The sequence below is a fragment of the Hermetia illucens genome, chromosome 1 (genome assembly GCF_905115235.1).
Source record: "Hermetia illucens chromosome 1, iHerIll2.2.curated.20191125, whole genome shotgun sequence".
Lineage (NCBI taxonomy): Eukaryota > Metazoa > Arthropoda > Insecta > Diptera > Stratiomyidae > Hermetia > Hermetia illucens.
The window spans coordinates 95,965,886-95,992,787 of NC_051849.1; the positions used below are offsets into that span (position 1 = coordinate 95,965,886).

Below are 26,902 nucleotides of genomic sequence, written 5' to 3' on the forward strand. Positions count from 1 at the left end.
ATTTTTTATGGGAACCGCAGTAACCACACAACAATCCTGTTATTGCTCTGCAATCGCTCTGCGACAATTGTTTTGACGTTTTCTGACTTTACAGCACGTCAGTTTATATTGACGGTAGACGGGGTTTGGACGTTGGTGTGTTCGTTGCTCGCGCTTCAAATGTGTTTTTAGTGTGTTCGTCAATCTGATTTGCAAATAATCACGGCTAGAAAATGCTCACTAGACTGTTTTTAATTGTGTCCTTGTTCAGTTTGTGTTTCTACCTCTACGGTATATTGTACACGATCTTAAATGTCGAGCCGAACTCCTGCACCATGACGTACATGTTCAAATATCCGCAGTTTGTGGTAAATATTTCGAGAATTTGTCATTCCCGATAGAAAATAGATTCAGTTTCTATGCTTGTGCATCCCATTATCTCATAGAAATAATTTTATTCTGAACGGAAATCGAATTTGTGCCAGCAAAGCCGTCGCCATTTGCCGGTTCCCACAATTAAAATTTCAAAATCTCGATCTAATAAGGCAAGCATGGACATTATTAGTTCGAAGGACACGAGCAAGGATGTAAACGTTGGGGAGGCAATGAATAATTCACTGAAATGAGGCGATTGATTTAAGGTAGTAAGTCGCTCCTTCGGATTGAGTGGGAGGCGGCCGGAAGCAGACATTCGATCAATATCAACTTCTGCCCTCAAATTCTTCATAACTTCCAACTATTTTTTGAATATGTCATTATGAATTTATGACTGGAAAAATCAGCTTCCAACCTATCAGAAAAACTTAGTTATAAATACCTTGAATAACTACGCAACACGACAAGGTGGGTGATAACTTCTTATCTCAATGCAGTGGCGAATGAGCTCACTTGCCTATCTTGATTCAGTGCACATCCAAAGCGCGCGAAAATTTGGGCTAAGCTCGGTTTTTAAGATATAATATATCTTAGTGATCCTCCTAATTTCACAACATAGCCCACGAGAGCGCCAACCAGCTGGAATGACAGAGAAGGTAGCGGCGCAGCCTATTCCGCTTTTTTTCAACGACCAAGATTTATATGTGCGATTATTTGAAGCGTTTATGAATTATTAATGTTATTGGATCCTCCGAGTATATTCTCTATCGAGGATATAAGGCCTTTTGAGGCAGCAGGTTTCAGGGGTCTTTTTGAGTGTTAGGATGAGGGGACAGTTTCCACGTCTATTTGCTAGTATAGGTTACAAACTCACATAAGATTGTGGGTATTTTGTTTTATGTTTTTCAAGAGCTATGGTGCGCAGAATTAGATTGGACTGTAATTTTTGCAAAAGCTCCATGTTGGGTATTCCCGTCGATCCTTATAGCTCAGATATGCTCATGGCATTATCACTGCTTTGTATTCTATTTAAAGCATTTGGTGCTTGCTTAGTAACCTCGCTCGACCATGCCATTAGCTGCCGGATGATATGCTGTAGTTCTTTCCGGTCAGGTGCTGAGTTCTTGAAACCACCTCAATTCAAACTATTTTCCTTGATCTTTGATGAGCCGAAGTTGTGTGCCGAACCTGGAGATCCATGTGTCAAGAAATGCTCTGGAAACTGTGATGGCTTCTTGATCGGGGATTCGTGCTACTTCTGGCCAACGTGAGAAACGGTCTACCATGGTCAGGAAGTAGCGTTGCTCCATAATGCGTAATAAAGCATAACGATAAGATCCAGATGAACCCGCTAAAATCTAGATGATGGTGGCGCAAAAGTCCCGACTGGTGCAGTCACATGTTGAGTCACTTTTCATCGCTCTCAAATATTGCAACCACCCGACCAAATCCTACAATCGGGACAGATGGTCAAACATACCTCTGTGTTACATGTTTAACAGTGGCGTTTGTTTCTGCCACAGCCTATTTTAGCTTACAAAAATTGTTCCGCTCAAAACGTCTCACCATAGGGTCAAAGCTCTTACTGTACAAGACAATGATCTTGCCAGTCTTCATGTATTCCTCGGAGACTTGGGTTCTTAGCAAGAAGAATTGCGAACTCTTGGCCGCGTTCGAGAGAAGAATCCTCCGAAGAATTTTTGGCCCCCTACATGAGGATGGACGATTCCGTAGCCTACATAACGACGAAATCTATGAGCGATACTATGACCGTCCGGTTGCGGATAAAGTCCGGCTCAACCGGCTGCGGTGGGCGGGTCACTTAATCCGTATGAATGAGGATGATCCAGCCCGGGAAATCTATAAGGGCAATATCTCTGGTAGAAAAAGAAGACGAGGCAGACCTTGACTGAGATGGAGTGGTGGCGTAGGTCAAGACGCCAGGTAGCTTTTAGGGATATCGAATTGGTAGACCTCGACGCAATACCGAGGTGCCTGGAGTTGCGCCGTTGATGATGATGCTTATTCCTGGGTGGGATAAGTAGTATAAGCTGTTGAGCCAGGGTCTGATAGGTTACCTCTGCCCTGGACGAAACCGCAAATCATACATTTTGCAACATGAGTGCTTGTTCAAGGTGAAGGTTGTGAAGGTTCCGTGGGCCACAACCGAGAAAGCATGTTGCTTTCCAGCTGGTCCGGTCCGCCATTAAGTGGATGATACAGAAAATGGCCAAAGATGCGCCAGATTTCGGATGTGCAAGCTGCATAGGTTTTGGAAGCTTCAAAAGCTGTGGTAGATTCCCTGGTCCAGTTGATTGGTGAATTTCCTTTAATTTTGCCGTGAAGAATCTGCAAAAATTTAACTTACTCAAGAATGCTCTAACCTACTTCACGCTGGTTGGTTTCGAGTATGATCATTGGCAAGGGATGTATCCCCTCCTTTGAGACAAGGGTATACTAAGAAACTGACGTGCTGATTCAGAACTGCTCCATATTGTTTCAACCTTTGGAACAGTTCTTAATTGGCTGACATGCAAGGCATTATAAAGAACATTACTATACTCTTACATGCATTCATCACCTATTGTACATTTTACGATATGATATGATTGTGATAAACGCAACACAAATATTACGCTAGTGATAATAATATTTGGTAATATCGGCTGAAAATTGCAATATGTGATGTTGATGATATAGTATCAGATGTACAGCTTTGCACAATTTCTTAGTGTTTACTTGATGACTTAAAAATCGGCTAACTGCTTAATATCTCTAGCTCCTCCAGAAAATGTTAAGATTTCATTGGTGCTGTTCCTTACTTGTCAGGAACATATAAATTAACCTTATTCCTTCATGAACTTAAGAAGCCTACTTTCCATTTCAACCTTGGGACTTTATCATACATAATTTTTCCTTATCCACTAATTGTTCGACCATACAATCGTCTTCTCCTTTCTACTTCCTGCGGTTTTAATTAGATTACTTGCTCGGAAATTTCATGGAGTACATAAGATGCGTTCAAGTGCAATTTTATCCTTTGGTTGTGTGGACTGTTTAATAACGATTAGTCCTTGTTCATTATTTTATGTGTACATATATAAATAATAAATGACAAGCGAATTACGTTGTCAATTGACTATAATGAGTTGAAGACATGTACTTCATTCTTAGGCGAAAAATAAGTGATAACAATAATTTGTAAAAACACAAAATTGCTAATTCGTTCTATCGTAGTTGCTAATTATTTATCAGAAAAAAGTGGTATATATCAGGTGTACAAAATGGAACTAGAATTAGAAAAACAATTCCAAATTTAAATTTTTCATTATGTAGAAATAACTACATTGGCATAAGTTTACTCATCGTTCATTATCATTTTTGAAGCAGCATATGGGACATCTCCTTAGTAAGATAGCGAAGAATATCTTTGTACACGGGGGTGGAAAATCTTAGAAAGACACGTCCGTTGCTGGAATTGGCACCCACTAAAACTACCCCTAATCTGGAGTCAACGTTTAGATGTTAGTTCGCAGGTTGGGTTTGTCTGTTGGCACTCATACTTCTGCTCCTTTCTCTCTTACTTCAGTAACTCTTGCTGTCTTTTTACGATTGCAGGGTAAACCGTAAGCCAGTTCACCTTAGACCTCATCATCTGGTCAACTATATTGTCCGGGCTCACGTTCGTTCCCAGCACTTAGTTCAGATTCCCCCCTCCATTGTGGACCTTGAAACAGTGAAACATCACTGGATAATGTGGTAGTTGGTCTTCCCATGTTTCCGCTCAAACCACACCCTAATATTGGGAATGAGCCTGTGTATCAAGCGACCTTTCGTAGACTTGTAACATCTGTGTTGCCATTCGACTTTGACCGCATTCCTGCAAATCATCAAAGTCAACAGCCGGTAAACCGAATTCAACTGCTTCCGTCTCTGATAGTATTCCAGCGTCTCTACCCACACAGGTGACGTATCTGCTGAAGTAATACCTTTTGAAATGCATACTCCACGTATTCCCTAACACTCAGGTTGGTATCAATCATCAGTCAGGTATTTGATAGCCTGGTTTAAGACGACCGTATATCCACCGACTTTCACCTTCACAGTGTTCTTTTTTCTACGGTTCGTTATTAAGAACGTTTTCGTTTTCTCGTCCATCAAAATCAACCCGATTCTTTTTAGCTAGGACTTTATCGCTCTTACTGTTTCCTCCACATCCTCTGCGTGTTTTGATTTAACAACTGCAACAAGATCATTCGCAAAGCTTCTTCTGGGGCGAAAAGAAGAAGCACCACATTATACATGACATTCCACAAGAGACCCAGTATCGACCCCTGTGTTACCCCCACTGCGACGATACACTCTTTGGGGCCGTCATTCGTACCGTACCAGAGAATTACCGAGAGGTAATTTTCAACCCAACTCCTCAAATATCCGGGATTACCTATGTCAACTAACACCCCTTCAATTCGGTTCCAGTTGGTGGAGTTGCATGTGTTTTTGACATCCAAGCCAAAAACCAGTGAATCTTTTGCCAGATTCATCTTCACGTTTACTGCATTCACCGTAGAGTGGACACGCCCAAAACTATACTGGTGCTCCGACAAGCCATTGCTGCTTTCGACGATTGGTAGCAGTCTGTTGTAGATAATTCTATCCATCATCAGACAGGGCGGGTGATATCTCCTGGGGGCTTATTGGGTTTAGAAAGCGATACCTACCTTTACTTTTTTCACTGAGCAAGGAATTTTCCTTCTTTTATGCACACCTCGAAGGTGTTAGCGAAAAGGCCAGGCTAGTCTTCACTGCTAGCTTCCAAGCCCTGTTAGGGATGCCATCCACACCCGGGCCTTGTTGTCGCTGATCCTACATATTTCCCATAGCTTCTCCGCAATTACTGGAGGTATTATGCACTCATTGAAGTGGACCACCAGACAGATGGTACATCTATAATTGCTGCACTCAGCGATGTCTACTTTTTCACGTATGGACGAATTTAAATGCTGAACTTTTCTTCAAATGCTTGATCTTCGAAATATACGCAATGACACGTTGAAGCCTTCGGAGGAAATCACCGTGCTTAATACCTTAGACCCTAGAATAGTAGGCTATCTTGTGGTTGTGGTAATAGCCAATGCGATTCGTTTTCACATAATCTCACATCTTTCATTAGACAGAGTCATTTTTGGCCACTGTGATTCGTTGTGGTTGGCGTTGTGGTTAATTGAGAAAAAAATTGCCATATACTTCTGTAAAATGTACCGTAGCTATGGGATATTGGTTGGGATATTTCTTCTCCACATAAGACGCCATTTCAGTTGCAATGGAACAGCGTCGTTTTATTGTATATGGCAGTTTCATTAAAACTGGTGAGTCTGTTACAGCTCCGCAACGATTGTTTTATTTACAATTCAACGTCACCCAGCATGGAGTTGTTCCCAGTTGTAATACCACCCTCAGATGGGTGAAACACTTCAGATCAACAGGTGACATAATAATAAGTATACAGGGTCGAGACGCAGTGTAAAAAGACCAGAAAATGTTGCAAGAGTAAGAGAAACATTATTTAAAAAACCCAAGACGGTCAGCTAGACGTCCTGCTAGTGAGCTAACAATTAGTCGCGAGTCGGTTCAACTAATTTTACATATAGATAAAGTACTAAAATTCCATCCGTACAAAATGCTTATTGTGCAACAACTGGAAGCAACTAATTTTACTGTACGCGAAGAATTCGCTTACAAAATGCAAGTAATTCCTTCGACGCATGTTTCGTGGAAGGATTATCTCACAATCTGTTCCTTGGCCTCCCAGATCACCTGCCTTATCAGTATATGACTTTTCTCTGCGGGGGTAGCTCAAAAGCTGTGTCTATAGCCACAAACCGCAAGATTTAGATTAGTTAAAAATGCAATCGTTCAAGAAATTGCTGCCATCCCTGCAGAGACGCTGGTTTGTGTGATGGAGGATTTCGAGAAGAGACTTGAGTGGTGCCTCGTACATGACGAACATCACCTGGAGGATGTTATTTTTCATAAATAAGTCTCAAGTACATGGCAAGTAATGAGCTTTGATTTAATGTCAATAAACGTAAATCAATTTGGAAAAATTGGCTGAGTATTCTTTATTTAAAAACTCCATCTCCCGTGTGCCACCCTGTATAAAACAATAATGTAATCTATGGTATAAAAAGAAATAAACAATAAAATTACAAATAATTCTTATTCAATTTTGTTCACAGCGAATTCACTTCAAGGAAAATGACGACTTTCCAAAATACGGACTGTATGCTTACTCGGAAGGTGGTTTAACTGAGAAAGCGCGCGCTAAGGAATTCACTGGTGCTCCAGTTATATTCGTTCCTGGTAATAGCGGATCACACAAACAGGTTTGCCTTACACCGCTTTGTATGTGTAGAGAAATCGCTAATAAAAATTGTCCTTGCAGGCTCGATCTCTAGCATCTATTGCTCTGCAAAAGGGCTTGGACAATGGGTGGCGACAACATTTGGACTATTTCACAAGTATAATTATATTTGAAACATTATCAGCACAATTTCTATTTCACTCTGTATAATTCTCAGTTGACTACAATGAGGAATACTCAGCATTGTTTGGAGGCTACTTAGAAAACCAAAAAACTTTTTTAAAACATAGTATTAAAACGGTATTGAATCTGTACAAAAAGCTTGAACATCGACCAACACAAGTGGTTCTGGTTGGCCACTCTATGGGCGGTAAAATCTCGGAAACTCTGTTAGCTGATCCTGAATATACACCTTACATCAACACGATTATAAGCATAGCAGGGCCAGTAGATCAACCTGTCATAAATATTGATCCTTATATTGAAGCGTTTTATAGAAATACAGAGAATGCACTATCCAATTCAATGCGGATTAATGAAATAACCAATACCACAAATTACTGTGGCAAACAAATTTCTACATATGTTAACAGCAATAAAGAGAAGACAAAATTACCCCTGGATGACATTCTGTTTATTACAATCGGAGGAGGCAGTAGAGATTTCTTAGTGCAATCCGGGTTAACTTCTTCAAAATATAGCGACATTCATGCACTGGTATGCATTTTAGAAGTGAAAACAAATAGCGAAGCAGCAATAAATGAAAGTTTTCCACAGACTACTTCCATCCCGTTGGTGTGGCTTCCAGTGGATCATTTGTGTGCAGTTTGGTGTAAGGAGTTGATGCTCGTTATAAATCGTTTCCTTTACGATATTATATCGTACCAAAGGCATAAAAATGCCTACCGATCGGGCCAGAGTTTTGTGAAGGAGAAAGACATAAAACTGTCGAAAGCATCCTATCATTTCGTGGTAAGATTCTTCTCAAATGATCCTCAGAGTCTATCGAATGTTATACTGTGATTATTCCTAATTGTGCAGAAACCAACTCGCAATCAACAAAGAAATGAAATCAATATGATATCTAACGAACATAGCCTAGGCGACTGGGTCGAAGATTCGCGGCGAGTGTTTAATGTTGCTTTTAAAGATGGCTTGAAAGAGACGCGATATCAAATGATTCGATTACTGGACATACCACAACATCAGGTAAGCGATTATTGTCTTTTAAATGTGTATAAAATGTGTATAAATCTACAGCACAAGTAATAAGTGGCCGTTTAAGACGGTAAAACATCTACATCAAAACAGATAGTTCCCTGTTTACCATAATTTTGAAATCCAAAATTTGTAACCCTTTTTCTATTGATGCTCCCATAAGCTCCAAAACTTTTTTTTGTCGGGCCGGACCAAATGGAGAGCAACTTATCCCCTTTTCTTGATCCACGGACCCTTCTTGTCTAAAAATAAATGGGTGTTCTCATGTGAGAGCCAGTTTTCGAAGCGGTTTTTGGAATTTTACTGTATGTATTCAATATTGTTCGGGTTGTACAAAAAATAGTAATATTTCGTAAAAAAAAAAGTTTCTCAGTTTCGGCATTGCACTCTTACGAAGAGAGGCCTTCCGGGTGCATCGATGGTTCGCATGAAATGGTAAATACGTTTGATCTGAAACACAAGTAGACATTTTTTTTCAAGCTATGCTTTTGTGATTATCGTCCGACCATTTAAATAATGCTTATCAGAACAATTTTTAAAATGGTGGCCTTAAGGAAAAAAAATGTTTATTTAGCGGTTTTTATGATTTAAAAACAACATATTTAAAAAAAGTGGACTCAAATCTGCCTGCCGGTTCCTTAGAAATGGTCCGAACCAATTTGAAAAATGTGGTTTTGAGAAAAACTGGTTCAAAGTTTTAAGTTTCGTGGAAGGCCAGTAGAGAGCGCCATTAAACTTGGCTTAAAACTCGTTTTTCATTTCGGATCCGGCAAAATCCTCTTGGTATCTTATTTGTAAATACCCGATCTTCAAAAAAATGCAAAAAAATGTTTTTTTTTTAAATGTCACAGGCCTTAAGAGGTTTTATATATGGGCCTATACGTTTAATATAATTCGCACTCACATCGTGTCTTGCGATTTATATAAAGTAGCAGTTAATATACGCGAACCGTTTCGTTCACATTGTCCCCACGGCGGAGGTGAGACAGCGTCTGAGGAGTCGCCTCTCTCCTTGTACAAAACCGTAAACCATCTTCACCTCTCAATTTCCAAAACTATTGCTCAAAAATTGAAAATTTACACCATAAGGGGGTAAGTTTCTAAAACATGGTATCTTCTTTTTCTTCAGCATTTGTTCCGTTCACAAGCGGGGTCGGTTATTATTAACTTCGTTTAAGCAGGCATCGAAATGGCATGTATTTTGAGATCTTAGTTGCATGGCTCGAGCGAAATTGATAAGTTTAAACTACAGTAACCTTGATATTAATACTTGGATGTGCATTGTCACAAAACTTTCCAGTGTTATGCGCATTATTATCCGCTACACTGTTGCACTACGTAGAATGAACTTAAGAGTAGTTTTTCAGTACTATTATTAAGGCCTAAATTTCATATCCATTCCAGTTGTTTGGGTTGGAAGAGTTGGGTTGCGTCCTGTCTCACTTTACTCACTGACGTCAAAAGTAAAATCACATGAGTACATTAGGTAAAAAAAAAATTCTACATCCCCCTTTGCGTGTGTGAGAAGACCTCTTTTAAAATTCACGTAGTTCCCATGTGTCTATCAAGTTTCGTTTGAACAGGTGTCGCCGTCTTGGAAAAAGTGCGTGTGAAAGACAATGTATCGATATTAATAAGAGGTGTCTCCCTCTTCTCAGCAGCCTCGGCAATGCGAATTGTAAGGTATGCTGAGTTGTCTTGTATGCAATTAGGAAGCTTCTGGCACAAAAGCTTTCGCGATCGAGTTTGTTGAAGCCAAATCCTTCTTGACTTAGTATAGATAGTGATTTTTCGCCACATGAGGTCCGCGGCTGCTAAATAATGCGAGTAAATTGCATCCGAGACTGTATCCGCCGAAAGACTTCCAAAAGCAGAGCCCCGCCTGGTTAGTTTGTCAGCCCGCTCGTTCCCCTCTTTGTTCCTATCACCGGGCGCAGGAATTGGACCAGCATGTCCTTATCCATGCGGACTCCCTCTCTCCCCCTCAGATCAACTTGCCCTATCACATGTGACACACCAGCAGGCAAACAGATCCTCGTCAGTTGGATGAACCTACTCCTAGTCCGGCCCTACACACTGTTGGCCCGTCCGGAGACGGTTTCTGCGGCCACCGCGAGGAGGCTGTGTGAAAACTTGCCGAATCATATAACTTTAACCTGAAGTATAATCAGGTCAAGCCGCCTGCTTCGTGTGTTACGCTCGCTGATTCCTGCAGGATCAGAAAGCTTTGATTTTCCACGTTCCATATTGACTTCTTACATACAGTGGAAGGATTATCTGGTTGATCGCGGATTACTTAGATTTATAAGTATAAATCTTATAATCTTATATTCATATATACCTCAACCCGAAACCCCGCGAATCTTTCGATTGTACGGTCAAGGCCGGCTCCTCATTGGTAGATGGAAGGAGCACATTACTACAATAACATCCGGTGAAGTACCATCTCTCTTGGATGAAATTTTTAATCACCGCAACAAGCGAAGACTGTTCCTTTGTGGCATAAGGACGAATTTGCGGGGGACGTGTTGGCTAAAAGTCATGGCAGTGGATAAACGATACGTTAAGAAGGACGTCAGGTCCATTGCGACTTATTTCAAGATGGCCAATGGCTGGTCGTGCCAGAAACACATGACGCAGGTCTAAAGAAGAAGAGTGCTAACTTTTTGGAAAGTGCTGGAGGAAACTAAAATACTTTCCAGGAAAGTAGGCGTGGTTAATGCGCTCTGACCCAATGAGGGGCCATTCTGTATATAGGATAAAGTTGGAGGATAACAAATCGATTTGTGATTTTTTCAATTTATGTTCCTGTTCGGGAGAATATCTTCAACTGGACATGAACGAAATATGTGGATAATACTATAACTGCTCTTGAATTACATTGAAACTTTATCCTAAATCATTTGTTAATACTTTTCAGATACTAACAGTGGAAGCAGTTAACATTGAATCACATGATTGGGTTTATGGATGTGCTGCAATCGAAGTGGTGGGGAGTATGAGAGTCTGGTAAATTTTCTAAGCGTTAACGACACCTTTACTACCTATAACAATACTTTTATTTCTCTAGTTCAAAAGCAACATCCCTCACTCATTTAGCAAATCACTTACCATCTGCCAAGCATGAAAGATACTTCCTTTCCGTCGACCTACATAAGTTGAAGAGAGCTAATCCTAATTGGACACATGTGCTGTTGCGTATTGCACCCACTAGAAAACCAGTTAGTCATCATAAGATAATCTAAGTTCTATTGAAAATGATATGCCTTTTACAGATTTGGTTGAATGTTGACATCCACAGTCCTGGTGATCGGTTGTTGCAAATACAGATGCCCAAATGGTATTCGTATTCAAAAGTTTTATTAAAGAATGACACAATGCTAGGATCTTCATTTTTCCGTTTGGCCCTCACAGGTACAGCAAATAGCCAATTCACCTTTTAGAGCATATCCTGAGATATGAAAAACTAACTAAAGTATATCATTGTAGGCCTTGAAGAGGCACACCAAGCATTAGAGATAGAATTGAAACCTCGACGATGCACTTCAGACGAAGATCATGCTGTGGCGGAAGTATGTGTTCCGTGGACACGTGGTTGTGAAAGATTTCAATATATAACGTAATTGCCAGTCTTGAAAAATACAACTACCATTTTTATTCATCTTGTTTCTTCTGTTCAGATATAAGCAACATAAGTCAATAATGGTCAGTAGCACAATACCTAAACCATTAAAGTACAACACATCGGAGAACCCCATTTACATAAATCTTCATTTGGATCCATCGTGCCGATATTCTGTGAGGTATAAATAATGTTAATGGACACTCGTTTTACCAGGGCTCGATTAACTTTCCATAGCATATTGGACTATCAACATTTTTACTTTGTTCTAACGTTTCAGCTTAACTCGTGCTATAGAAAATGTGAACACGCTATGATAAAATAAAAGTCCCGAATCGTTCAACTGAAAGTACTTAGAAAATATGTAAATGCTCCTCATATATGTTTTTTCTTCTTTTCCAGCATGAAAAACTCGTTTGGAGGAACATTATCGCGGATTTTCCTACAATTCTCGCATTGGCTGCCTGCTCATTTAACCGCTATTCTATTTCTTGCTTTGCGATATCAAATATCGATTTCACCTCAAGGTTCAGCTTTTAAATGTGGCAAACTGCATTCTGCTCTTCTAAGTTGTTCTCCGTTTTTCATTATAACCGGTGAGTATATATTATTTACCTCTGTGCTTCTCCAGTTCATAAGACGTGGAGTTGCCTGATGTCATATGTTTTACTAATGCTATTGAAATGCATTTCCGGGACCAAGAAGTCAACAAAAATACACTCCTATAGGTCACAGTACCTACAGATATAGAAACTACCTAAAATTGGCATAAACTTGAAGGTTGTCAGCTTAAACACACCCAATTGTAAAAAAGTGTTATCCACATCACAGAGACTGAGCTCTGGGGTGAGACTATAGTTTAAAATTAAATTCTTCTTACGACCTTGCCGATAACCTCCAGTGCAACAAAAACGATCACGAAACTCAACATAGCCTTGGTGACTGCATCAATAATGACGAGAGATTTATCGATTTATTTTACCAATCGCCGTGCTAATTGCCCTAGGCTCGCAGATTGGCACAAGATAAACTTCAACAAAAACAATGGTTCCAACAAATAACGTTGAACTTTTTTTTTGGGAGTAGGGTAGGTGAATGCGTTTACGCACAAAGTGTTGGACTCCCCCAACAGAACGCTGGCGGACTACCAACTAAACACCTCCCTGTGATCAGAGAACTAGCCTGGAACCGTTTGACACATTACTTCGGGCTAGCCCTCCCACTTTCCCGGCTTTGGGAGCCTTCAAGTCAGGGAATTCCTTTCACCAACGGGAGGGGAGGGGAGGAAGGGAGTTGTTATTAGTTCAGGGAACCCCTTACCGTCCGATCCCACTGCCGGTCTAGTTCAATCTTCTTCGTAGTAAGAAGATCCCGAACATAATGCGCAATACGATTCCAGCTGCCAACGCTCTTCAGCATCTCTCTGACAATGTTGTCTGGAGAGAGCTCCCCTGTGTCTGCATAAAGCTGCTGGCGGAGGCCGTCCCACCTCTCGCAAGAGAAAAAGGTGTGTTCAGCGTCATTCGCCACTCTATTGCAGAACACACAATCAGGATATCGCGCCTTCCCAATCCTGTACAGGTAAGACTGAAAACATCCATGCCCACTTAAAAGTTGGGTAAGGAAGTAATCAATCTCACCGTGCTTTCTATTCAACCATGGGTCTAATTTGCCGATGAGCCGCGCAGTCCACTTGCCCCTTGGCTCATTTTGCCAAGAAAATTGCCACTCGGTAAGGGTGCGTTGACGTTCTTCACGGGCAACCACTTCTCTTAAGTTTTCGCCCCTACGGCAATAGATAGCTTTGCACTCCTTGGCGACGAGGATCACTCCCGCAATCACCATCATATCCGGTTCGGAGACGGTGCGATAAGCAGACGCCACTCGCAAAGTTCCCCGCCTCTGCACTTGAGCGAGGCGTTTACGATGCACCTCCTTGTCAAGGGCATCAGCCCATACCTCCGCACCATAGAGAAGGACGGACTGCGTTGCTCCCATGAGGAGACGTCTCCTAGTTGATATAAGGCCCCCGACATTCGCCATTAGCCGACTCAAGGCTGCGACTCCAGCTGCAGCCCTGTCCGCTGCTGCTTTGATTTGCTCGAAGAAGCTCATCTTCGAGTCGAGCATTGAACCAAGATATTTAATCTCTGGTTTTGACTCTATAGTCAACTCCCCGATCGATATGGGACGCAAGGTCGGGATTCTCCTTCTGGCCAGGATGACTACTTCGGTTTTTGAACTTTGAATTACAAAAAAGTGTTATCTTATATCGGAAAAACTTCCTTCTCTCTCTGCGCCCATGAAATTAGTTTGAATGGATTTCTAGTATTGCAGCATATGTAGATGGGAATCTGATCCGTTTGTCACTCCTCTTTATATTAATTTACATGCTTGAAATTGAAGTAAAACCGAAATATATTTGTATCATCATCAACTGCACAACAACCGGTATCCGGTCTAGGCCTGCCTTAATAAGGAACTCCAGACATCCCGATTTTGCGCGAGATCCACCAATTCGATATCGCTAAAAGCTGTCTGGCGTCCTGGCCTACGCCATCGCTCCATCTTCTTCTTTTTCTACCATAGATATTGCCCTTATAGACTTTCCGGGTGGGATCATCCTCCTCCATACGGATTAAGTGACCCGCCCACCGTAACCTATTGAGCCGGATTTGATCCACAACCGGACGGTCATGGTATCGCTCATAGATTTCGTCATTGTGTAGGCTACGAAATCGTCCATTCTCATGTAGGGGGCCAAAAATTCTTCGGAGGATTCTTCTCTCGAACGCGGCCAATAGTTCGCAATTCTTTTTGCTAAGAATCTAAGTCTCCGAAGAATACATGAGGACTGGCAAAATCATTGTCTTGTACAGTAGGAGCTTTAACCCTATGGTGAGACGTTTCGAGCGGAACAGTTTTTGTAAGCTGAAATTGGCTCTGTTGGCTGACAACAACCGTGCGCGGACTTCATCATCGTAGCTGTTATCGATTGTGATTTTCGATCCTCGATAGGAGAAATTGTCAACGGTCTCAAAGTTGTATTCTCCTATCCTTATTCCTCGTGTTTGACTAGTGCGGTTTGATGTCGTTGGTTGGTTGGTCTTCGTTGCTGACGTTGGCACCATATATTTTGTCTTGCCTTCAATGATGTGCAGCCCAAGATCTCGCGTACGTACGTCTCGGGTGGTTCTTCCCATGATGTCGATATCGTCAGCATAAGCCAGTAGTTTGGTGGACTTAAAGAGGATCGTACTTCTTGCATTTACATCAGCATCACGGATCACTTTCTCCAGGGCCAGGCTAAAGAGGACGCATGATAGGGCATCCCCTTGTCATAGACCGTTGTTGATGTCGAATGGTCTTGAGATTGATCCTGCTGCTTTTATCTGGCCTCGCCCATTGGTCAGGGTCAGCCTAGTCAGTCTTATTAATTTCGTCGGGATATCGAATTCTCTCATGGCCGTGTACAGTTTTACCCTGGCTATGCTATCATAGGCGGTTTTAAGGTCGATGAATATATGGTGGTACTGTTGCCCATATTCCAACAATTTTTCCATCGCTTGACGAAGAGAGAAAATCTGATCTAATTAAAGTAATAAAAACTGGACCCACACCAACGAAAAAGAAACAACAAGTTGCTATTACTTCAATTAATTAATCGTTGGAAACACCGCGTAATTTCACTCTAAAATCTGATCTGTTGCTGATTTGCCTGGAGTGAAGCCTCTTTGGTATGGGCCAGTGACTGAATGGGTACTCAGCAACGTGATACCTCTATAATTGCTGCACTGTGTGATATCTCCCTTTTTTTATAAATAAATATATGTGTATATTCCATTTTAAAGTTACATTAATTTTTCTCATTCCAGCTACGCGTATTTTTGCAAAATTTATACAAAGTGCCCGTGTTCTGCCGGAACCAGATGATTTTCATCAATCGATGTTAGTCTCGATAATTATACATGGCACAGCCTTGGCGCTTCTCACACTGTTAACAGGGGGAGTTTGGTTAGGCATTACAATTTGCGGAAGCGTTCTTCATAAGTTAATATTCAAGTAAGTATTGCTATTGTTTTTATGCACAAAGAAATGATATTACACAACAATTAAAAGTCCCCACTATGTAGTGTTCGGAGTTACCAGAAGTTATTATGCGAGGTGTCAGTACAGTGTTCCTTTCTGTTTTTAACAATTGTATCGGATACGGTTACGGATTCTTTTTGATTTCATCTTATATGGTTTGAATTAGGAGGTGGCTAGTTTGCCAAAGTTTTAAGTAAAAGGTTTGATTTGGATGATTCCTTTCCTTTATTGGCTAATAATTATTTAAAATATGTGTCCTTCCTAGATGTGTTATCTTCTGAAAATTTGTTCATTATGATTTGGGGTCTTAAACCTATTCTGTAATTATACTTTTTTCTAGTTTTTCCTGAAAGTTCAAAGTAAAGAAGTTGTTGCTCCTGTTTAGCCTTTTTTCCAGGGGAATTTTCGAAATGTGGCTTCCGTATGGGTCTAGTTTCCTAGCCTCATTAATTTCCTTCAATATATCGGCGTTATCCAATGACACATGCTGTCCTTGCTCTATTGCATCTTTGCCAACCGCGGATTTCATGTGTGCTACTCTTTCTTGCGGATTCGGCCTCTTTTATATTCTTCAACACCCGGGTGGTCTGCCCTATACAAATCATGTCGCAATCTAGGCAGGAAATCTTGTATAGGCCGCCTTTTTCGGTACACTCTTTTTTATCCTTAACAGATTATATCCGAGTGCTCAGTAAGTATCGCCTATTGGTTGAGGTAACCCGAAATCCACGTTTGTATAGTTGCCTTTCGATGTTCTGCGTCAGATCCGAATAGGTTAATGTTACCCATTGGCTCCTGAAGGAATGTCGAAAGTTACTGCTTTGAGGCCTGGCGTAGTTTCTTCTGGATCCGATTTACGACGGTGTTCCTGTTGTGCCGGTGTTTCTTGGCTGTGTCCAGGGTGTCTTTTTCTTCTCTCTTCTTTGAACGATGTTGTGGCCCTCCTGTAGATCAGCTTGTGGTGGAAATCGTGGTTTGAGGTGTATGTGATGGTTCGTTGTGTTTGAGTCGGTTTCACAGTGCTCCCGTTCCCGGTATATTTGTAAAGCCAGGAAGGGCATCTCCCTTTCCTTTTCGATCTCCATAGTGAATTCGATGTTTTTGTGCGCCCAGCTAAGTTTCTCGAGGATAGTTCCTCTTTCTTTTTGATGATTGCTGTCGATCTGATTCAGAATCTTAAGAGTGTGGCGACCTCCTCGAGCTCATTCTCTAGATTCTCCATAAATACCTCGCACAGCAGCGGTGAAAGGGGTTTGCCCATTGCTGATCCAGAGGTTGTTTTATGAAGCTCATTTCTGAATGTGAAATAGGACGCACTCATGCATGTAAAAGCCAGTTGTCTAGACAGTTTGACCTTCACTCTCCTTTCGGTTGAGCTTTAGCGTGTCATGATTAATTTTTCGAACAAATATAAGACTTCCTTCACCGGCTTGGAAACAGCGCTTTTACTTCGAAGGATACCGGTATCCCCTCGGTTTCTTTGAGTATGACTTCCCTGCTGTTTCCTACTGCCCGTTCTCCTATTTTTAGGCCTAACCTTTTGACTCCTTCCAGGAGCCACTTGGCAATATTTTAGGTCAGTGAATTCGTCGTTGCTATTATCTCTCTGAACCCGTTATCTTCTTAGTGTATTTCCGAGAAACTGAGTTCGGAGGCTTTCTTGATGATGGGTTTACATTCTGCCAGAGCCTTTTCCAATCTTTTAATGGAGCCTGGCAGAGAGTTCTTCCTGATGACATGAAACTTACCTTCTTCTGATTTTTTTTGTAGTAAGTTGTCATGTTTCTTTGTCCATGATGACCGCTATGTTTCCTTTGTCTGTAGAAAACGGGCTTCTCTTTCAATTCCTTAATGATTTTGTATTGATTAAACGACACTCTTTTCCTTGTCGCCATTTGTTTGATGGGGCCTAGTAGTCGCCGAATTTCTTCTCGAACGTCGGCCTTTTCCTATTATGTTGTATATTTAATTTCCCCTTCGATGTCCATTACAATGCCTTCATTGGGGAAGGTAGGTTCTCTTATGGCGAAGTTCAAGCCTTTAAGGAGTGGTGAAAGCTATTTCTGCGTGAAGGGCTCGTTGAATTGGTTGATCACGTATTTGGGTATAAAGTCTTCCTTCGGTTTCTCTATTGCCTGCCCTCCTAGCCCGTTTGTTTTGTGGTGAGCGCCTTTAGTTTCTTTTCTAATATGATCCTCTTTCTGGCCTTTTCGCAGATGTGGGCCCTGTTGATTTTTTCCCTTATATCGGTTTTATCGGCCTTTCTTCCATGGATGTTCTTGTTAATTTTCAAGTGGGCGTAATAAACGTGGAGTGTATTACATCCCAGTCTCGTGTAAAATGAATTAATAACTGAGTGAAATTATGCGGTGTTTCCAACGATTAATTATCTCGAATAATAAAAACTTGTTGTTTCTTTTTCGTTAATTTAATTTAATTTATCTATCCTGAAACGAGAAGAGGTTCATTTAGTTTTCTGTAAGAGGTTTTTAAACAATGGGGAATAGCAATTACCCAGATCTGAATTCAATCGGTTGTTTGCTAATGAACCAGCTTTTATAGGCATCCAGCTGGTTAATTCTCCTTACCTGTTTTAGAACCTTCAAATCCTCAACGCTTATTTTATGGCCGCAAGAAAATTGTCCGTTTTGACGTTTGATTAGTAAATCTATGAAAGCCAATTGATTATTAACTTCAATCTCATGAGTGAAGGTCCTTCCTGAAAATTTTTGTTTTTAACTGAATGCCTGCCTTAATATTCGTTCGGCAGATGTGGTTGCTGCAAAGTTTAATAGTAATAATAATATTTCTTCTTTTATGTATGTCGTCTTTTCGGCTTGCTTTATAGTGGGAAAAAAGACTAAATTTTGTTTTCTGCAACGGTATTTCGAGGACCAGTTGTCCTTCTGGTATATGAACAATAAAAAATTTTAGTTCACAGTCACACTGCATATTCTGCCTCTTTACCGGTTATATTATATCTATAAACTATAGTATGTCGTTTAAGCCTATAACCGACAGGAATTTTATTACGTCCCCTACTCCCAAGTGTTTGAACCTGGCATTAAGTATTCTCCCAGGTGCTTTTAACCTACAAGTGGTGGACACTGTCGCAGACCATGGGATTCTGTCACATAGGGTATCCTCATATTTGCCCCTACAAATTAAAATAATGTCATCATCGTAACCTTGGAGCTGTATTAAAATGTTTGTTAGCTCTTCTGGGGGTGTATCAACTACCATACTCCACATTAATAAACAACCTGGAGTAGTATTCATGAGGCTTCTATTTGCTTACTCTCTAACATTCTGCCTACCCAGAAAGCCAGGGTATTTCCCACTTCCTTGCAGATTATGGCATTTCGTATCTCTGCGTACGATGTGTTATCGAAAGCTCTGCGATGTCCAAAAACGCACATAGTGTTATTTTTTGTCCTATGGCATACCGTAATACACCCGTCAGCTGATACAGGGCAGTTTCGGTCGACCGTCCTGGTCGGTCAGCGGATTGACGTGGATGTAGGATATTGCGCATCAGAACGTTACTTCTAATATAGTTTTCTATAACCTTCTCCACCGTTTTGAGTACGAACAATGTCAGACAAATTGGTCTGAAAGATTTAGGATGCGAATGAATCTTTTTACCCGCTTTCGGAATGACCAATCTTGCCGGCGCAATTCTAACCGGATTGCCTCCTACAGGGTACTGTAATCCTGTAATTTACTGTTACGGTTTTGAATGAAGTGCTCTAACACACTTCAATGCCCTCATCCAATTGGATTATTGTGCCAACGATTATTATTATTAATCTAGCCCGCCTCAACGCTCTTGTTGTATATCCCAAGGCTATGCTGTCGTTTACCTCTCTTAGAAGAGACACTAAGATGATTTCTAGGCATTTCTGGAGCAGTGGTGGGAAAATGCCATCTACTCTGGGGGATTTCAGTGGTTTAAAAGTTTCCACTACCCATCTTACTCTAGCTTCCGAGCATACCTATCCATCGCTAGTTTTCAATTCAACTTTTTTAACTTTTGCCCACTACTGGAGTGTGAGGCAGAATCTATTGCCTTCCGCCGTGAAATAGGACCCCAGGAAATAAGCTCTGAGAATATCCTGTTCTCCCCATTCTCGGTAAATGTGCCAAATTCCTTCTTCAGAAAAACAGAGCAAATTGCTTTGTCTTTGACTATAGCTTTATAGAGCTTAAATGCTTCTGCATTTTGTTCTATTGCTTCACAGAATTTCCTAAAGCTGTTGTGCCGGAACGAAGAACTTGCGTTCATGACATTAAAAACCATTTTTGACAGCGTAAATTGTTTTTCGGTGTCAGTTGCAGTTCGAGCAGCGAAACAAGAAGAAGAAAGACTCCTCTCAATTTTATTGATGATTGACCCCAAGTGTAATTTAAAAGAAAGAAGGATGGCCGATGAATTTTGTGATAGGAATTTTCCGAGGAAAATTCGCCCGTAAATTTTTCCATCGTTTTTGAAGACGTTGCAGACGCACGTATTCGCGTGTGCGCGCAAACTGCCGTATTTTCTGGACCTTGGACTTGGTTAAGGCATACCATCAGATCCCTGTAGCTCCCGAGATCATTCGGAAGACGGTAATATGCACACGTTTGGGACTCTTCGAGTTCACTAGGATGATTCTTAGACTGTGCAACGCGGCGCAAACCTTTCAGAAATTCATCCACTCCGCGTTGCGAAACCTCAACTTCTGTTTAGTATATTTAGATGGTGTTCTGGTCGTGTTTTCCTCTGAGTCCGAGCATTTAGAACACCTCGAGTGCATTTTTGAACATATAGAACATATAGAAAAGTGCAAATTTCTACAATCGCAGGAGAGATTCCTCGGCTACTTTATTACCCCTGAAGGCATCCAATCGGACCCAGTCAAGGTACAAGCGATTTCAAGCTTCCCTCTTCCGAAAATTGTTAAGGATCTGAAAAGGTACTTGGTCATGTAAAGCTATTATCGTAGTTTCTTGCTTAAGGCCTCCAATCACCAATCGACCCTTAATACCTTCTTGTCTGGGCCAAAAAAAGACTCCTTTCTGATTGTATGGTTCCCAGAAGTTCTCCAGGCGTTTGAGACCACGAGGCAACAGCTGATGGATGCTACACTTCTGGCATTTCCTCGGCAGGATGTACCCCTATCCGTCTTCGTCAATGTCTCAGACATTCTCGTAGGTGCTGTTCTTCAATAAAAAGTGAATCTTCTTCGCCAAACTCGCTCAACGGAACTGCAGCACCTATGATCGTGAGTTACTCACCGCATACCTCACAATTAAATACTTCCGGTATTCTCTTGAAGGCAGACCGTTCACATTATTTACGGACCGTAAGTCATTCACTTTTGCTTTGAAACTAAAGCCCGACAACCAGACCCGTTCACTTTCGACATTCAAAACGTGTCTGGAAAAGATAACGTGGTTACTGACGTTTTGACTTGTAGTACAGAGGTCAAGATCTCCACCAGCGTCGATTTTCCAGCAATCGCCGAGGCAGAGAAGGACGGCGCAATTCTTCAAAGCTTGAGGACCAATTCCAAAACAAATTTAGGGAGTTTCCTGTTTCGGGTCAATATTCAATATATACTGCGAGACCTCAGACAGGGCGCCAGACATCACCGCACAACCTTGTACCGGGGCCCTCCGTCGCGAATGGATTCCACGCTTTGGTGTGCAGGCAATTATAATCACCGACCAGTTGGACAAACTCGTCGGTTTCAAACGCCATCGGACGACCGCGTTCCACTCACAGTCCAATGGGATGCTCGAAAGGTGGCACAGGACGCTGAAGGCGAGTCTTTTTGGTCGCTGGTCTTGCCACTGGTTCTACTTGCCCACCTGACAACCAATCGAGAAAAAATTGCTGCAGGTTCCGCGAAGCTGAGACTCCCCAGCGACCCTGTTCTCGACAATAGGTTAGAACACAACGCTATCGCTCTTTTGCGTCTGCTCAAGCACGCAATGCCAAAGCTGAAGCCACCACCCGCGAACCACGCGAAAATCGAATCCTGTACGCTCTATTTCGCTCCTGATGTCACCTGTAGATGAGCCACGAAGGAGGGAAGGATTTCCGGTCTATTAGGAGTAACTATCTCGCCCGAAGTCCTTACCCGGTTCCGTGGCTTTTCGCATTGAAAGGGCTTCTGAATTTTGTCCACAGTGTCAGTTATAAATCTGATGTCAAAAAATGAACAGAATGCCTACTACATTACGAAATTGTTCTACACATCAGCGCAACGTGGGTAAAGCAGTATTTCACAATTGGTGTTTTTAAGGTTTTGTGTAAACATGTAAATCGGTTTACTGTCTGTCTGTCTGTCCGTCACACGCATTTTTCTCGGAGACGGTTATAGCAATTGACACTAAATTTGGTAGAAAGTTGGGAACTGTGAACGCTCACGCATACAGTGAATTACATCCTTTTACGTCGAATTTAAGGGGGGGGTCCCCATACATGCAAAAGGGGGGTGTAACATTTTTTATCATCAAATATAGTCATATGGGGTATCAAATTAAAGGTCTCGATTAGTACTTTTCAAAGCCGATCTTAGTTTTGACATTCGTTGGAAGGGTGGGGAGCACGGGGGGTTGTAAGTGATCACTTCTTTAAGGGGGCCATTCTCAGAAACTACCAAACCGAAAAATCTGAAAAAAATCAGAAGGTTGCCACTATATGGTGCCTGGGCTCCGAAATACCTTCCATGCCGATATCTGTTTAAATAAAGTTAATAATAGTATATTACTACAATTTTTTGTAATTGGTTGGAAACCCCCCTTAAATTCATCCTAGTACCATGAAATTTTGCAGTGATATAGGCTATAATATGGAGCATGATCTTACCAAGTTTGGTGGAAATCCCACTATTACTAACAAAGTTATAATACCTCAAATTTGTTGCTTCTTTGAAAATTGAAGACTATGAATGTCAATATCACCCGAAAGTGGATACTCTCACATAATATATGGATATATTACGTGCTACGTACTAAGAAATACACAAAACCTTTCGTACCTGAAACATCCAGCTTCCGGTTTCCCGACTTGTTTTCTGATCGATACATCAACGAACATTTCAAATACAAAAACTACAGTATCGTTCGCCTTGTCATCTTCTATGGTTCTGAATTCTTGCTGATTATCAAAAACAGTCAACGCAGCTTTGTGGTACTGGAGACGAAGATTTTACGTTAATCAACAACGTAACACGCTATGATCACATCGGAAATGAGAACATTCGCAACCGATATGGGGTTGCACCACGTGTATTTCAGACAAGAATTCATAAGCTCATTCGTCCGAAACGACGATGCCTTGATACGCTAGATGGTGATTGTTGCCACGCTTATGATCGAGCAAAATGATGAGTTCGATTCAGGCTATTGGACGGTACAAAGGCTAAAGAAGAAGCAAAACAGGGAATATATGGAACAAAAAAAGTATTCAATAAGTCTCGTTAGATAAGTTATTGTCAGCTAAGTCATATCGAACATATTTATAAATACAGTTCAAAACCCGACACAGTACTGTAGGAGACAATATTGTCAGCATTGCGCTCGCCCATGATTATAACTGTGATTTGATTCGAGTACTCATTCAAGGCTGAGTCGTATCCGACATCCAATCACTATGTAAATCTGGCTAGCGCTTTAACCACTAAAACATGCCGACATATTCAAATTATAAGTCATCTTATATCTGTTATTCAATGAAATTAGTAGTTGTATGTTATCACACTTTGGAAAGTGAAAAGTCTAGGAAAATGGCCCTCCTGTACAGTAACAAAGAACTCAAAATATTTCAAATTACATCCAAGTTACACAACCTATTTTAATAAATTTTCCTGTATTGTTTTCCTCTTCTAGGACTGTTCAACTACCAATACCGCCAATATCCTCCGCCGTTGTTCCCATCATACAGAAAATACCCGTATCAGCAGTTGTCGTTTTAATTTCAATGATGTTCGCCGCTTGTGGTGGCTTAGGATTGATTTGCGCTTGTGTTGTTCATTTTATCCTGGTAAGTTATACAATTTTCTATTGCATCGTTGATTATCAACTCATTGCTTTCATCAGATGACAAAGAGGTACGAGGACTATTTAGAAGAGTTTGTGTTCAAAACTGCAAGAATGATCGCCGAAAAACTTTTCGGGAAGAAAAGTCATAACAACCCAGCAAGTGACGCAAATAATGAAACCCAACCATCTGATGAAAAAGTCGTAAGTGAACAAACTGAGAAGAACCAAGTAAAGTCGAAAGAAGATTCTGAAAATGATGAAAAAGAGAGGGACGATATTGGATTGGAAGCCGAATCTAATACTGATCAAAATTCCAAACAGGAACTAGAAGAATCGGAAAGTCAGCCACAGCAAGAAAACCAGAGTCAGCTTGCCGAGCAGAATACTTTATCGAGCGCCGATATCCAAAAGTTAGGATTGAGCAAGACCGATGAAGACATGTTAAACCGGATCGATCAGCTGAACGACGAGGAATTGGATAAACTTCTAAAGGAAACCATTGATAAACAGCGGGAAATGAATCGACAACGGCTTGAAGCAGATGCTGCCAAACGGAAGGAATATGACTCTATACATGAAGGTTTAAGTGGAATCAATTTCCATATGACATTATTTTTGTTGCTGATTTTATTAGCAATAATGAACTTCCCGGCGACTCTGTCATGGGCGAAGAATTATCAGTAAGTTTGTCATGTAATACTCACAATGAAATTTTGTTAACTGGGAATCGCTTCTTTGCTTTTGCAGTTATTCGCGCAAATTAGTACCTGACCCAAGTCTCATTCCTGGAACCATAGTTCTCGCTGCATTGGCTATTATATGGCAATTTAACACACCAAGGAATATGTAAGTTTTCCCGTAACGATCACCTCATATTTCCGTTTCTCAATTTTCTTAAAAAGAGCAAAGAATTTATAATGTTCTCTATTTCGTTGGCAGCTGTGCATATCGTTTCGTATCTGTTATACTGTACATCTTAGCCGCCATCTGCATAATTTATTGCCAAGACTCTGTTTATCGCTTGAATGCTGTTATAAGCACCGCATTTGTATTTATTGCCTTACATCAAATTTTCGCTCCAAAAATCAAAGAGGCCAACAGCGAAGATGATGGAGATGATGAGCTCAGAGTTAGGATTGAGAAGATGAAAGCTACTTTGACAGACTCCATAATCGCAGAAGAGGGGTAAACTAATTGTAATCAGAATTTATAATTTTAGAAAATTACACAAAAATTCTAGTCGTGTTAAATAAATGTCCCTAGAGTAAAGTTTATATATGTACTCGTATGTAAATTCATGTTAACTTAGTCAGGAATTAAGAAAAAAATAATTTAATAAGGTTAATTGTAAGTTTCGGAGAGCACTCAAAAATGTATGAAGAAATTTGTATTCCAAAATACAATTCAGTTTATGAGAAAACTCAATCTAGGTATATTATTTGTGTGACCAAATCCATATCGCGGCTCAGATCTCATTGTTGGCAGAGAGACTTGTCTCGTGACTGGAAGTCGGAAGCCAAACCCAATTCACAGCCGATCGCAATGGTGCTCACATTATCTCCTAGTGTACCGTTACAATCTTGAAACAAGTGTTCTAACACGCTTCGAGCTCAGATTCAATTGATTCAAATGTTGGGCGGAATAACTTCCACTTGATGTTCATGTTGAGAGAGCTGCAGACCTTGAACAAAACAGCGAATATTAGTAACGGAGGCAGACTTATTGTCATTAATACCTCCAATGACATTAAGTTCGCTACAGTTGTTCGACGCCCTGATACGTTCCCATTAATGCAATTGGGAACAGTATGATGATCGTTCAGAGTGAAATTGGTTTGGTTGATATTTATCTCAATCCGACTCTACCCTACTGAAAGATCAAGCAGATGTTATCAGCGTAGTACAAATCTTTAAGGAAATATAACATGGTCCATTTAATCCCTGCAAATCCTGCAACTGAGGCAACATGAAGGTTGTCACCAAAAACGGGAAGAAAAAGAATCAATTATAGAATACAACGCTTAGCGGGCCCCCGCTGTGGACTTCAAATTCCTCTGGAATTTTACCTCAATACAGCACGTGCGTTGTTATATACCGCTCTCATAATAGCTATTAATTTCTCAGGGAATGCCTACCCCCTTCCCGCTTAGAATACTTCAGGTACATGTTCCTCTAAATCGGTGAGGATCAGCGGAATACCTCTCAGCTCTCGGCTTCAGCTAAGAAAGCAAAATATTCCGTCATAAATTGCCAAACAAAATTTGCGTATGTGCATACAAATTAAAGGCATAAATATTGTGGGCAAAATCGATCTAACGCATATTTACCCATTTACACTTTACTCTGCATACGAAAGCATATACATATTCGTCCTCTTATTGAACAGTACCCGCAAATTTCATTAGCATCTGTCTATCTATGGTATGGGAGTTCTGCCTTCCTAACTGCCGTTTCGGTTACGGTACTACCTTTTCGGCGGTGAAACCCGGAGGCGTGGTTTCTCCAATTAGAGGCGGGCGTCACGACGAACGCCGCTTAATTCAACCATGCGTTAGTCAGCATGGACGAGAAATCCATCTTATTCGCCGTCGACGTGCTAAATGGGTACTCGTACGTCAGCTGAGGAGCAGCTTACCAGGCACCTGTCGGTAAGTGAGACAGCCAGGCTGAATCGCTTGTTTTAATGCTCGGCGTGCGCACACCCAACCACCTGTTTCAGGAAATGAAGCAGCTGGGTGGGAACAAGATCGATACGAAGCTCCCTAAAGTTTTTGTGGCTTCAGCGAATGCCGAAGGGCATGTGGCGCGGCAGGATTCGCAGCATTCGAAATTTATTTCGAATGTTGCGAGTGCGAGCAAATAGATGGCGCGGATCTATCCACTTTGCGTGGCACGCCAAGGGAGTGGAAGATCTCAAAAAAGTGTGCGATGAATGATTTTGTTTTAGGAGACCTGTCACAAATTATAGATATCAAGTTGGGAATTGAACAGAGAAGTCTTTTTGGAGTTCGTTGAATTAAAAAGTAATGTTAAGTGTACATTAATGAAAATAACATATGAATTGTTAATTTAAAATATCTTAAATATTTATAAGGATTGTTGAAATGAGAAGTGGTGTTAATTACTTAACGGTAAATAAATTATTAAAATAAAAAGTAATTGGATTACTTAATTGGTGACCCCGGAACTTCCTAACGCACAACCACCAGTTCAACTACCTCAAGT

General features: G+C 41.0%; 1 protein-coding gene across 2 annotated transcripts; it reads left to right on the plus strand.

The window, feature by feature from the left end:
* Positions 1-107: 107 nt before the first annotated feature.
* LOC119659212 (GPI inositol-deacylase) lies at positions 108-25,099 on the plus strand. Of its 2 annotated transcripts, XM_038067193.1 has the most exons (18): positions 108-347; positions 6,594-6,740; positions 6,800-6,875; positions 6,936-7,435; positions 7,496-7,690; positions 7,760-7,927; positions 10,857-10,945; positions 11,007-11,157; positions 11,212-11,350; positions 11,426-11,555; positions 11,617-11,739; positions 11,961-12,154; positions 15,434-15,620; positions 23,526-23,679; positions 23,736-23,879; positions 24,000-24,358; positions 24,426-24,524; positions 24,618-25,099. In XM_038067193.1, the coding sequence occupies exons 1-18, from the start codon at positions 213-215 to the stop codon at positions 24,865-24,867; spliced, it is 3,240 nt and encodes a 1,079-aa protein (XP_037923121.1). In that variant the 5' UTR covers positions 108-212; the 3' UTR covers positions 24,868-25,099. The 2 variants fall into 2 exon arrangements, with proteins under 2 accessions (XP_037923121.1, XP_037923112.1); XM_038067184.1 differs by having other exon boundaries at positions 23,736-24,358.
* The last annotated feature ends 1,803 nt before the right edge of the window (positions 25,100-26,902 follow it).